Source organism: Nannospalax galili, unplaced genomic scaffold (assembly GCF_000622305.1).
Source record: "Nannospalax galili isolate Female #2095 unplaced genomic scaffold, S.galili_v1.0 scaffold204, whole genome shotgun sequence".
Classification (NCBI taxonomy): Eukaryota; Metazoa; Chordata; class Mammalia; order Rodentia; family Spalacidae; genus Nannospalax; species Nannospalax galili.
The window spans coordinates 821983-835895 of NW_008350959.1; the positions used below are offsets into that span (position 1 = coordinate 821983).

At 46.7% G+C, this 13913-nt stretch overlaps 1 protein-coding gene across 3 annotated transcripts; it reads right to left on the reverse strand.

The window, feature by feature from the left end:
• Positions 1-297: 297 nt before the first annotated feature.
• On the reverse strand, positions 298-13263 carry Prokr1 (prokineticin receptor 1). 3 transcript variants are annotated; one of them, XM_029553530.1, is made up of 4 exons: positions 12916-13263; positions 11628-11790; positions 10772-11392; positions 298-3232 (listed from the first exon to the last, which is right to left on the reverse strand). In XM_029553530.1, exons 3-4 carry the CDS (start codon positions 11254-11256, stop codon positions 2536-2538), a joined length of 1182 nt encoding a protein of 393 aa, XP_029409390.1. In that variant the 5' UTR covers positions 11257-11392; positions 11628-11790; positions 12916-13263; the 3' UTR covers positions 298-2535. The 3 variants fall into 3 exon arrangements, with proteins under 3 accessions (XP_029409390.1, XP_008846285.1, XP_029409391.1); XM_008848063.2 differs by lacking the exon at positions 11628-11790; XM_029553531.1 differs by lacking the exon at positions 11628-11790 and having other exon boundaries at positions 13133-13248.
• Between the last annotated feature and the right edge of the window lie 650 nt (positions 13264-13913).

Below are 13913 nucleotides of genomic sequence, written 5' to 3' on the forward strand. Positions count from 1 at the left end.
CGTAGAATCTACCATGTTCGAAGGACCACCATACTATAGCTTGGGAAAGCATGCATGGGGAGGGAGACAAAAACCATAGGGGCAATATGGTCAATGTGTGAACATTGTCATTTCATTTGATAACAACACAACCATTCACTATAAAATCACAAGTGGACACACCTATCTAGAAGTATTACAGATAGTTAAATGAGTAAAAATTGATACATTATAGTCTGAAAATCAGAAGAGTTCAGCTCTTTATGTCATGTACATAAAATTTAATATAGTGAACTTCTGTTTAACCTTAATAGTAGAGACAGTGAGTATAATGCCAACAAATTTTATCATCTTAGTATTTCTAAATCCTCAAACTAACTCATTTTAGAATTCAGTGTATGATTTAATGAGAAAAGAGGGCTTTTTTTCTATGTGTGTTTGGTTTAAGCTAATATTTAATAAATTTTATTCTCTGAAAGAATTCAGAAGTAAGATAAGTCTGTTGAGTGATGAATTCAAATAAATAAATAGGTCTTTGAAATGTATTTCCAAGGGAATAAAGAGAGCATAAAAATAAACTTTGCTCCCAAAATTTGGAAACATCGCTCAGCCTTATAAATGTCCTGTTCTGGAATTAAATGTGAAGAAAGAGACAGGTCCACTCTGCATTTCTGTATACTCGGGAGAGTAAAAGATTGGGAGCAGACTGGGAGTCACTATTCCATAGCCCAGAGTCATGCTGCCTGGGCACACGCGTGGGAAGATGGTTACTTGACAGTGGGGATGCTTTGATTCTGTGGAGTCCAGAACCCTGTGTCCATCCTCTGACTGGAGATCATTTCCACTTCCTTTATGAAGCTGCTGTGAAAGTGCATGGCCTTGTTTGTACTGACCTGCTCTTAGGAACACAATGCATGATGCAACACCAAGAAGAACAGGAAAATAATTCACGTAAAGAACACTGCGAGGGGAAGATGGTGAATTTGACAGGTACATAAGCAAAATACAAGTTTTTCTCTGTCCAGGAATACCACATTTATTAGTCCTTTATGCCATTGTTGGTGATGGCTGTTTGCTATTCATATGGTTGAAAGCACATCTTCCACATATTATTTGGTTGATCCTACAACCATTCCAACAAGGCTTCACAAACATTACTTTTGTTCTCATAAAGTCGTATCCAGAGCAATACAGATGACACAGCCAGAGCTGAAGCTCAGATCTTAGTTCAAAATTCCAAACACTAAACAAGAGACAAGTTGGCAAGTGAGATTAGTCTTTAGTGAAGTGTGTGGTGTCACTGGAACTTGGATCAACCTCTTCTTCATAAGTGTCCAGCCTCTATCATTGACCTGCCTGATTTTATTCATACTGGGGAGTAGAGATATGCTGGTACATTCCCCAAGCTCACCTTCATTTAAAAAGAGAAGCAAATATTTATCCCTAGAATCATGACTAGGGAAAGGTTCAGACATTATGGCCAGGATCTTTCCCCCGACTATACCAGAGAGGGCACCTTATAAATCAGTCTGATTGGGAAAGAAACTCCTCATTTCTGAGAGTTAGTGGGAATGAAAAACTGAGGTGTTGTGTCTACTTTCAAGGGTTCCATGCTCCACAAGCATGAAGACATGAGAAGGAAGAAAAGAGCTTGAAGGGAAGCCTTGCTGGTTCGGTCCAGATTTACTGAGCAGTGGAACAGCAGCATCCTTGAACTTGCACCTCTACCTTGCCCACATGCTTTTAAAAGTCCTGTCTGACCTTCCCTCTCCCTCTCCTCCTTTTCCCCTAGAGTGAATAGACCATGAAGCCAAGGGGACTTCTCCAGGCTTCTCCTCTCCAGACTTGTCTATAGAATTCAGAACCACCAAATTCTCTATTCAAATGGCATCCAGGGTCCATGCAGCTTCTCCCCCAAGTCCATCTTCCAGAGAAGCACCACTATCTATGTTCAGAGACATAGGCTTAAGAGATGGCCATAGGTTAGTGTGGGACGGTCAGAATCTGGCCATGGATCCTGGGGTGTCCATATGCAGGCATGTGAGGCTCCTCCCAGTGGGAATCAGATCCTGGGATGAGAAGAAGGGTTTCATAGCTGGGAACCTCTTCTGTGTTCTTGCTCCAGGCTTGTTAATGTCAGAAGTGATCTGAAATGTAAAAGTACTGTTAGAGATGAGCCAGCCCTGTGTGGGGGGAGCATCTAGAAGGGCTTAGGCACCCACACTGAAGCACAGGCAGAAGAGTCCTAGGTGCCTTGTCTAGCTTCTTTCTGGATGCCCTGCTTCCACTCTCCATACCGCAGCACCACATTTCTTTGCTGTAATCCGTATTTCATTTTGTCAACTAAATGCTGTCAACTAATCAGTTTTTGACTTGTGTCTGCTCTTGGTGAAAATCAGGTGTTTAGTCATGATTGTTGATCACTAATGACAGCAGCATCTCTAGCATTTATTTCAGAAATCCCAGGCCTCAGTGCTTCTCAGTGCCCCAGTGGTTGTCTCTTCCCCCTCCCCTCTGCAGAAAACCAAGTTCACTGTTCATGTGTGTCCTGTTTACTCATTTCAGCCTGATGCAGTCCACCTCCTCAGTGGCAGGCATCCCCGTGGTCCTAAGGTCGAGGTCAGCACTGGCCTTGCTCCCACTTGGCGAGGTCCTCCAGTGCCGCCGCAGGATTCTCTTGAGGTACTTGCCGGTGTTGTTCCTAACGCTTACAAAGCACAGCGTGTTGATCATGCTGTTGCTCATGGCGATGCACTCCACCACGTAGAAGGCGGTGAGGTAGTGCTTCTCCTTCACGAACACGGAGGGGAAGAAGTCGCGCACGATAGTGAAGCCGTAGAAGGGCGCCCAGCACAGCACGTAGGCCGAGAGCACACACAGCAGTCCCAGCACTGTCCTGCGGCGGCAGCGCAGCCTCCGGCGGATCTGGTCTGTCTGGAAGCCGGGCACAGCCTTGAACCAGAGCTCCCGGGACACCCTGGCGTAGCACAGGGTCATGGCGACCACCGGGCCCACGAACTCAAGGCCGAAGACCAAGAGGAAGTAGGACTTGTAGTAGAGCTGCTGGTCCACAGGCCAGATCTGGCCACAGAATATCTTCTCCTGGCTGTCCACGACGACCAGCACCGTCTCGGTGGTGAAGTAGGCCGCAGGGATGGCGATGAGGATGGACACGGCCCACACCAAGAAGATCAGGCCTGCGGCTGTTTGACATTTCATCCGAGGCCTCAGAGGATGCACGATGGCCAGGTATCTGAGCAAGAACACAAAAGGAGTCAGGCATACAAGGAGCCAGCGCTGGTGAGAATTTCATTTGGGAGACGTTACAACAATGCTAGCTGCTACCCGAAGGAGACGCCTGGGCGAGTGAGTGCTCTGGTCGTAAATGTCAGCTCTATGTCTAACTAGCTGTTCAGGGTATAACCTCTCCCAATCTTAGCTTCCTCAGGTGCCTAAGTATTTGGCTGGTTTAAAGATTAAATGAGATAATGTATGCACTATTCCCGAATAAGTTTTAAATCTGATATATGCTGTAAAAATGGCCAAAAGTAATTTTAAATGTATTAGTAATACTTCCATTGGCCCCTGGGTTGGCACTACTCATTTATCCTAATACTTGCAAATGTTCAAAGTTAAGTAATCCCGACACCCAAAGCATTGAAGGGAAAAGTCGTCCTTTCCAACCAGAGTATCCCTTAAAGCTTGTCTGCATCCCACTTTTTAGAAAGCATTGCTATGCATGTAGAGGTGGAGAAAGAGTGTGTTATTTACCTCATTTCCCCTTGGAGAGATGCAGGCTGGTGAAAGATGAACAATTTTCTCCAGGTTATATGCCATAAGACCCTTGATAGAAAACATTTAAACCCTACCTCACAGGGTTCATGTGAAAATCAACTAGAGTATACACAAATGTTCATTTTTAAAACCACAAAGTATCAGGCAGTAAAAGATGCTGCTGTGATTCATTCCTAAAGAACCCACACTGTGTTACCACAGTGGCCCAGGAAGCAGAGAACACTTTGCAGGACTGTGAGTCACAGGTGTGCTGTGATGGCGCCCTTCCCAGAGTACACGCTTGTGAAGAGTTCTGGCTTCCGGGAAGGCTTTCCATTGCTGGCAGGGGGTGGAAGCAGCAGCAGAAAAAAGATAGGAGGTAAAGTGGAAGGACTGACCAACACTGGAAGCAAGCACTGTTCTGTGTCCACAGCTGATCCTAGGCAGAGGCCACACAGTGTGATAGGGACCTGAAGGAAAGCCAGACCAGTTCTACTCCCTCTAAAAACAATCCCTTGGGGTCGTATTTCTTGGGGTTTTGATATGAAGAAAGGTCCATTCTTATATTTTTTCTGAATATATTTCACAAGCAATCATACCCACTGGGTAAATTTGGAGGGATCATTAAAGCGAGAACACCCCCTCGCTTTCTTTCACCTTCCAAGTGTCTGAAGAAGCAGAATGAGTTATGTCCGGCCTCTGAACACCCCAGCTGGCTGTTGGCCCGGCTACCAGTATGCATCCCTGGTACTCCAAGCAACTCCTTAGTGCAGAAAAATGAAATAGGAATATGTGCAGTGTTGTCTATGCACATGTACTGGCCCTTCATAAAAGCCACAGTGTGGGCTGAGGTATGCCTCAGTGGTAGAGCACTTATTTAGCATGCAGAAGGCTCTAGGTTCAATTATCACCCCCCAACATGACACACCATGTCTTAGTTACTTTTCCAGTTGGTATGATTAAAATATTCTGACAAAAGCAACTTAAGGAAGGAAGGAAGGGAGGGAGGGAGGAAGGAAGGAAGGAAGGAAGGAAGGAAGGAAGGAAGGAAGGAAGGAAGGAAGGTTTATTTGGCTCATAGTTTGAGGTTACAGTCCATCATGATTGGAAATTCAAGGGAGTAGAAGCTGGAAGCAGCTGATCACATCATATCCACTATCAGGAAACACAGAGCAACAAACACTAGTGTTCAACTCCATTTAACCATTTTATGCAGTCCAGGATCCTTGCCCAGGAAATGGTCACTCCCACAGTGAATATGACTCTTCCCACATCAATACATCCAATCAAGATTATCCCTCGCAGATGTGCCTGGAGGCTTCCTTATCTCTTGGGTGATTCTAGATCCTGTCAAGTTGACAATTAGCACTGTCCACCCCCACCCCTACCCGCATGATGTTCCTGATGTTTTTTAGTGCACCCCGTGTGCGCTGATTCTTTGAACATTACACAGTGTAGAGCTTTCACTCTCACTGGCCCCTCTGCTGTTTATCCCACAGTGTTCGCTTGTTTACCCTGTCAAAGGAAATATCATCTTCACATTTGTTCTCTGTAGTAAATGTCACTGTATCATTCTCCTTCTCTTCACAATCATCAGATTCTAAGTCTTTGTGAAGTTTCAAACTTGCAGTGTCAGGGAATTAGCAGGAGAGCATTCACCTAGAACTCTGAAGACCATGAACTGAGTTCCAGTTTAGTTACAAACTTGCTATGTGAATTTGAGTTGTTTTCTTAGCCCTATTTGTTTAATTTCCTCATCTATAAAATGGAAAAACACCTCTATGCTGTAAGACTCCATTGAACTACTTCATATAAACAGCAACAAGATATTAGCATACATCTCAAAATGTGCTTTTTAAGAGTTATTCTGTATACATAGCAATGTTCTAGGCATCGCAAGCCCTCTTCTATTTGCTGTTTAATTGAGTCCAACTCTTCATATCAAGGTTACTTCATCCTGACTCTCCCTGATATTACCTCAACTCCATCTCCATGGTCAATAACACGAGGTCTTCCTGATACATTAACCACAGGCAAATTGTAGAGACCCATTCCAGGAATTTCCATCAGCCTTGGCTCTGTCAGCAGCAATGAACTCTGGGACTCTAATATTAGCAATACCTTTTATATTTGTAGAGAAGTTTACAACTACAGACCAATTTTTTTTTCGGTCTTTTTGAGACAGGGTCTCCCTGTAGCCCCAGCTGTCATGGAACTCACTATGTGGACCAGGCTGGCCTTGAACTCACAGAGGTCCGCCTGCCTCTGCCTCCCAAGTGCTGGGATTAAAGGCGTGCACCACCACGCCCAGCCCAGACTAATATTTTTATTAGGTACTCTCTACCCTATCAATGAAGTAAGAAAGCAAAGATGCCCATTTTATGGATAAGCAAACGGAAGCTTGGAGAAGTAAAATGACCTGCCAAAAGCAACACAGCTAGTTGACCCCCATCTTTCTGCAAATGCAGTGCTCTCTCCAACATGCCATTTGCTGTCTCCTTTTCCAGCAGGAACAAGCACATTCCCTTCTTCCCAACTTTCACAGAACCCTAGTAGCCCTTCTCCTTTCTCACCATTACAGAGCTGATTTCTACCTATGGATGTTCTCTGAAGCAGTTAGACAATTGACAGCTGCTTTTCTCTCCTCATGAGCATGAGCTTGTTCTGTGTGCCCATAGCTACCATGGCTTCGATCCAGATCCATCCAAAGCCAAAAGCTCTCAGAGAATAAAGACCACCAGGCATAGAACATCTTTGTAGTGATTTGTGTGATAACAGTGGGTCAAGTGCTTGGGCAGAGTCTGGGACTCTGTGTCTGGCTCTAGCCAAGGTCTACTATGAGAATGATGGTTGTAGCAGCTGCCAGGCTGGTTGTATGATGGACAAGCAACCCCAACTCGCCAGGGGCATCTGTGCTTCCAAAGCCTGGGTGACATGACTCCACCCCAGTGAACACACACTGGGTGATTACCTCAACATTTCAGGCCAAAAGAGGGAGATTCCCCCCAGTGCTTCATGAGCTGCAGATCAGAGGGTTACACCTCAAGGGCAGTGCAGCTGTCTCCATATCAGAGAGGATGCCCAGATCTGCAGTGTCTGCAGGCAGAGCTCTCACATCATCTTTCTGACTCCCTGTTCTTCAGGTTGTCTCCCTCTGTGGGGTCGTAAGATCTTCTGCAATATGACTTCATCCTTTCTGATAGCTACTTTCCTTAGGGTTCTGCCCCTGCCTCACAAGCCTTTCCAAGACTCAGTCCAGCCATCTCAGGTGTTCTGCCCTCTAGGCTTCTTCAAATACTGTTCTAGCCTCTTGGAGGAATTTTCCTCCTCTTTGTTGATTTTTATCTGTTGACGATCATATAGAAGTGCCCTTCTCTTTAACCATTTCACCAGTGTCGATTCTTTGCCCTGAGAGCAGCGATCTTGTCTTACTTCTTTTACTTTTATTGCCTGTGAATTCTGGGCATCTAGTTTTAATAAACTTTAATAAAACTTTACCCTCATCAACTGTCTGGCACTGGGTGAACATAAATGTAAAGCAGCCCCAATTTTCATCCTCAAAAAGACCACAACCTTTTTTGGAAAACAGGACATAGATGTGTTTATCCAGCCTGAGGCTGGGAGGTAGTCTGGGGCTAGACAACAAAAGGCTGGAAGCACAGTAAGAGGGTTTGAGCTGAACTTTGCAGAAAGATGTGGGTCAACTAGCTGTGTTGCTTTTCACCAGTTCAGGCCTCAGCTTGCAAAATTGGAAGGTTTTATCAGTCATTTAAGAAAAAGTCCAGAGATGTCCTCAAACAACAATGTCTTAGGCTATAGCCTTGTTTTCTTCCTTCAAGTTACAAAGCCTCGGCTCCAGGCTTGGTCTGTCCCTGCCTCTGGGCTTCTGCACTTACAAGTCCCTTTGTCTGGGACACTCTCCCTCAGTCCTCACTAGGCCAACCTTCCATCACTCCCAGGTCATCCAAATATCTTCTCAGAGACGCCTCTCCTGACTCTTAGTGAGAATAGCTCCCTTGTGTCATCATTCTTGAAGTTTCTGCTGGTGTGTTTCTTCGCTTTTGTTTTGAATATTTCTCTCTTCCTCAGTCACCATATTTGTCTGCCTGGCAGATAACGCTCTCTATCCCTTAGATGAAGCATCCCCCAGGGCAAGATGCTTTATCTTCTTCACCACCATATCCCCAGCATTTGGAGTAGCACCTGTCACCTAATAGTCACTCCGTAAAGATGCATTACTTAAGGACGCATGCATGCATGAGTGAATAAGAGCTAGGATGGGCTTGACAGGAGTAGACTTGGCAGATGGACAGACACTGAAGGCAGAATACCAAGTGGACTCTTCAGCTGAATTAACAAGGGGTAGGGGCATGAATGGCCAGGATAACCGATCAAATGCTCTAGAGGGAGAAAGTGGCCAGTATAAAAGAGACCTTATGGCCTCAATGCCTAGGAAGACAATGGAAGCAAGAACACATAAATCCAAGTTGGTAGAAGATAGCTTCTTCTGACAAGCTATAACTCCATAACTCATTTTTTACTGATATTATGAGTCACACATCATAAAAAAAACAGCTTTTTTTATATGCAAAGAGGTTAGTCCACTGAAAACACTCTAACTTGTTTGATTTTGTTACTTATGACCTGCTAAGGTGAATTTGAGAACCATGGTAGCCATTTCTTATTTTGCACCTACTCTGTCTTATATTGTTCTAGCAGGTGACAGCACACACCTGTAATCCAAGCACTCAGATGCAAGAAGCAGGAGGAGCCAGAGTTCAAGGCCAGCATGAGTTTCATAGCAAGATGAAAAAAAAAGAAAAATAAAATACCTTGTCCTACACAATTCCGGAGAGGATTGTATTTTATCTTCAAAGCAACCCAGTACCTGAGGTTTTCTTACTGTCTTCATTGAACAGATGAGAAAACTGAGGCAGAGAAAGATCAGATAGCCAGGGAAGGCCCAGGAGTGAACAGACTGCACTGATGAATTCAAATCCAAGCACATACTAACTACCTCTCAGAAGCTTCATTAAACAAAATAGTCATTTTTACAACCATTGGTATAATTATTATACCAAAGTAAAAATGTAGTTCTCTTTAAAGCTAACCAAATCAAACCTGAAAAAACACTGTTTTGAGCAGCATACAAGACAAGATAAAAACCACAAAATTCAAATTAGATGGTACCAACACATTAAAATGAAAATCATTTGAGACGAAGAATACAAATATCAATTTAAAAAATAAAAATTTCCTGTGCTGGGTAGTTAGTCATCTAGGACAAAGAACGGCCAGGGCTTTTCTCTCACAGCTGGCCACAAGTTTCCAATCAGAAGTTCACCCTGATTCAGGGCAAAGCATGACCTGGTTGATCTTTCTTAGTACATCCAGTTTGCGCTGTGCAAACTCACCTGCAAGACAGATGTACGCTGTGCTTCAAAGCAGATAAGATGGCGTGAAAGTGCGATATGGGCTTGAAAATAAGGTCTAGTATTGAGTTTGAGCAACACCTATGCTAAAAGTATTTCAGTACACCTCAGTTTACCTGGCCTCCTTCCTCCAGGAAGCCCTCACACAGTTGTAGGGCCCTTGGGTGGTGAATGGATCTCATGCAGGGTACAGGGAGCAGGACTCCACTTCACAGAAAACTTCCATCTATCAAACTTCTGGTAGCCAAGAGCAGTCCCTGGATAATTATGGCTGCCTCATTATTGTGAAAGTTCAGGAAATGACCCTACATGTTCTGTCCTATTCCTGTGCTAAGAGACAAGACAGTGTTTCCATATTCTGAGAAGGTCAGAGACAAAGCACTGGGATCCTGTTCCTGGGCAGCTCTGAAAGGCACTTTGGAGAAAGATACTTTGGATGAACTATGACCTTCTGTTAGGTTAACTCACAGTCCTTGACTAAGTGGGCAAATGCCAGACAGTAGCTTGTATGGAGGACCTCAACACACTTGCTATGATTGACAGATCAAAGGCATGGGAGCTACTCGCTCTCTGACATCTTTCCCTGGGGAAAGGAGGCAGGGGCTCTGTCCCTCAGTGATGTTACAGCCAGGCTCCTTGGTGTCCCTTTTCTTGGGAGTTGGCCTTTTCCAAGCTATCCTACCCCCAGCTATCTTGTCAGCAAACATGATCTGTTTCCTTAACTTTGAGGCCAGGTCAAACATCCCAGAGCCCTGAGGCTGTGGAACAAGGAGAGCTTGTACTTCAGGCTCTGGATGAAAAAGGGTGGTAAGCTGCTCATATCAAGGTACATGGAAGCCTGATTTGACCTCAGGGTAGCTGCCCATAGACCATAACAAGATCCTTTATACTTAGAGTCAAAAGTGAGCAAGGAAACTTGCAAAGGTTCACTAGAAACACATGTGTACTCCAAGTGAACATCTAAGACCAAGAAAGGCACACAGAGGTTGCTCTTACTGATCTACCATCATTAGAGAAGGTGCTTGTACTGTAGCCTGCTATGGTGGCAGTGAGTTGGAATTAACGCAACAATGACAAAAATAAGCAATCGCATGCTCTCTTTCAGTCCCCTGTCTTTTTTTCCAAAACAACTCCCTCAATCTTATTTAAACATCAGTGCCAGAAGTCGTAGTTTCATAGAGGAAGTCCTGGAAAGACAGGAAATTCCCTCCAGATTTTCAAGTTCACAGAAAAAGTAACTCCCTAGAACTTAAACTTGTCCTTCAACACTTCCTCCTACCTATCTAAACCTTGATCAGGTACATCTAGGAGCACATCCACAGACAGAGATCCAAAACTTCCTCCTACCTATCTAAACCTTGATCAGGTACATCTAGGAGCACATCCACAGACAGAGATCAAAGAGTTTCCTACTGCCCACCTCTATGAGCCTCAGTTGCTTCCACCCCTGACTAAAATTGGATGTTCAGTCAGTCCCCGTGGGTCACATCTACAGGGAATGCAGACATCTTGCCAGCATGCAACGGCAGGAAAGGAAGGGTCAAAGCCAGCAACTCTTCCTCTCTGACTACCTTTGTGGCACCCACCTGTCAATGGCAATGGCCAGCAGGGCGTTGGTGGAGACGTAGAGAGAGACAGTGCGCAGGTAGTTGACAGAGGCACACAGAACATGCCCATGCTCCCAGGAGAGTTGGCGCACCACGTAGTAGTCCATCTCAAAGGGACAGCACACGATAGCCACCAAGAAGTCTGAGATGGCCAGGTTGGCAATGAGCAGGTTGGTGAGGTTGCGCAGTTTTCTGTAGCGAGCCAAGGCAGTGATAAAGATGAAGTTGCCAATGCCACACACCAGCATGATGCCCACCAAGGCCATGCCGATGACTATCTTGGCAGCAAAGAAAGTCCGAGAATTGGTCACATCCTCCTCTTCATCCAAGGGCATGTCATAGTCACCATAGCTTAAGGTGAATGGGAAGGAAGCAGTTTGGGCTCCATGGGGGTCCTGTACAGACAGGAAGTTGGTGGGTGTGTTGTTGGCATTCTCTCCCATGGCCTCCACAGTGATCTCCATCTAGGTGGGCATGAGCAACACTTCTGGGAACTGTCCCGGATCTCTCTCCGCTCTTCAGGCACTTGGCTCTCTTTCAAATAGTCAGAGCTTCCTTGCCAGCATTCATGGGGTGCAGTGTCTGAGCTCCATTCTAAACCTTTGAAAAACATGTAAACAATTGGTTACATGTTGGAGCAAACCTGGCTGAGTTTAAAAGCATCCTGAAACTTACACAGACCCATTAGCCACCTGCTCAAAGTGCACACAGGTGATGGGGTGAAAGAAAAGGACCAGTGAGAGAAAGCAAGAGAATGAAAACCACAAATTCACTCAGCTGGGGAAGGCTGGGGGGCTGTGGAGACAGGCTCCCACTCTATTTACTCCCACTCTACCGGAGACAGAAGTGCTGCACTCTTCCTTCAGGACCAAATCTGGCAGTGTGGGAGGTGGAAAAGAGAGAAGGCCTGCTCCATACCATGGTCTGTGTCTGACAGCCTGAGCTTTGCCTTTGTGGAACAGTCCCATTCTGTAGTAACAGAAGCTCCTTTTCAACATCTGGAAAGAAATGACTTGGATATCATGAGGTCCAGCAAAACACACCTTCAAATTCACAAAGCCCTTAATATGGAGCCCTCTACACAGAGTACTGAACACAGAGCCTTGAACATGGAGCCCTCTATGCAGAGTACTGAACACGGAGCCCTCTACACAGAGTACTGAACACAGAGTCTTGAACATGGAGCTCTCTACACAGAATACTGAACATGGAGCCTTGAACATGGAGCTCTCTAATAGCCATCTTCCCTTCTCCTCACCAAGCTTCCTGTTCACATATCAAAGTCTTCTGTGATCCTATAAACCTGCCATAGTATTGAACAAAGTCTGTCCTAGGCAGAGGTTGCTGGAGCAAAATCATAAGATGTCACTAACCTGGTGGGTTAGAAAGGGAACCTGAGAGCAAAAATTCCTTGGAGGATGGTGTTTCTTCAGGTTAATAGCTTAAACAAGCAAGGTTTCAACATCCTCCAAGCAAATCAATATTGTCTGTAAAGTGCAGAGCTCCTGGAGCAGCACCATTACACCCTGGAACCACAGGCGTTAGATCAGCACTCAGGTCTCTAAACGAGCTACACGGAAGTTGGGGGCGGGGAGCAAGGACAGGGACCTGACCAGAGACCAGCATCCCACATAGCAGGGCAGGAAGAAAGGATCTGCCAGCAGCAAAGTCTCCTGTCCCCTCCCAGACTTCTTCCTTCAGTCCTCCCAGAGCCTGAAGGCATCACTGCAGGGAACTGGGTGTAAGAGAGAGCTCTCAGAATGGAAGGCGATGGCCAAGCTTTATTTCCTGTAAAAGCAGACAGGAAGATGACCCCAAGACCCTCTGGAAACTTGTTGCCCCGTAGTAAAGTGCCAGGATTGAAATCTCTCTGCTCCCAGGAGGCTCAGCTTCTGCCCTGCTGCCTCTGACAGCTCCTCGGTGGGTTTTGCCCTTCTTTTTGCCCAGGTTGTACAACTCAGCTCTGCGCTCTGCCCTTCAGGTGAGAAGCAGAACCCAGAGCGGAGAGGCCAGAGGACTCTGCTGGGAGCCCTGGCAGGTCACTTCTGAGGGACACCCCTACAAGCATGCTGACAGCACAGCTCTAGGTCAGGATTTAAAGAAAGGATATCAAAATCGTCTACCGGAGAGTTAGAGTGAATGTTAGAGGCGAACTTGTCCAGCGGTCTTTCCTGGAACTGGATCCTCAACTCTACTGTCCTCTGGGTTGTTGGAGCTGCAGCCCCCGGAGTTCCTCTCCGGCTCCAGCTTTCTCTTTTAACCTGGCGAACCGGTTCGGTTCAGCATCTGCTCCCCGCTGGGGTTCTCGGCAGCCTCGGGACTGTAGAGACGGTTCCGTACCTGTGGACCGGGCGGGACCAGCCGCTCCTCTCGGAGCCCAGCAGCAGGGACAGGTGTCGGTCTGTCTTCAGGGGGCTTTCCCAGCTAGGAGGGCGGCTGCGCGGGCTCGGCAGTGGATGCCAGGAGCAGCTGCTGAAGTCACCCGCAGGCCCGCTCCGCGGGCCCCGCCCTCCGCCTGAGGTTCCCGCCCAGATTCCCAGTTCTCCCGAGTCTGCCTTTGAGTCCGCGGTCCCCGCCCCGCGCTCACCATCCCTGTCTCTGCGGTCCCTGCCCAGAGCTCAATGCCCATGTTTCCGCTGTCCCCGTCCGGCACTCGCTGTCTCTGCCCAGGGGACCCATGAGCTCCGGGTTGAGCTCCGGAGCTGGGGGACCACCGGGGTTGAGCCTGGTGAGGTGTTTGGAGCAGAGGGAGAAGCTCCCCAGAAGCCGGCCAGAGCAGCTCCGACTCTGAGGTCACCCCTCCCTCACCCCCACCCCCTGCAGCGAGCGGTCAGGCGGACACCTCGGGTTCACCTGTCAGGTCCTCCTCCCCTTGCTACCCTCACTGGGCATCTGGGACCAACCACTCAGACCTCGCCGCCTTGGTACCCCTCTGCTGCAGTCAGCTGAGCACTGTAACCCAGTTTCACCTGCTCTGTGTGACAGGCTCCAGGGGCTTTCTGGACAGTGAATGGAGAAAGGAAACTCTCACACCCATGTCTGTTCAAAATGACCAGAACTTCGAACATTGGTGTACACAAGTCTAAACTGTAAAGCAGAAATTTAGATATGTGTGCACCAG

Coding starts and splice junctions, on each gene's coding strand:
- Prokr1 (XM_008848063.2), bottom strand. CDS start 11,256: ATGGAGATCACTGTGGAGGCCATGGGAGAGAATGCCAACAACACACCC. Junction 3,233..10,771: donor CTGGCCATTGCCATTGACAG/GTGGGTGCCACA, acceptor GTTCTTGCTCAG/ATACCTGGCCATCGTGCATC.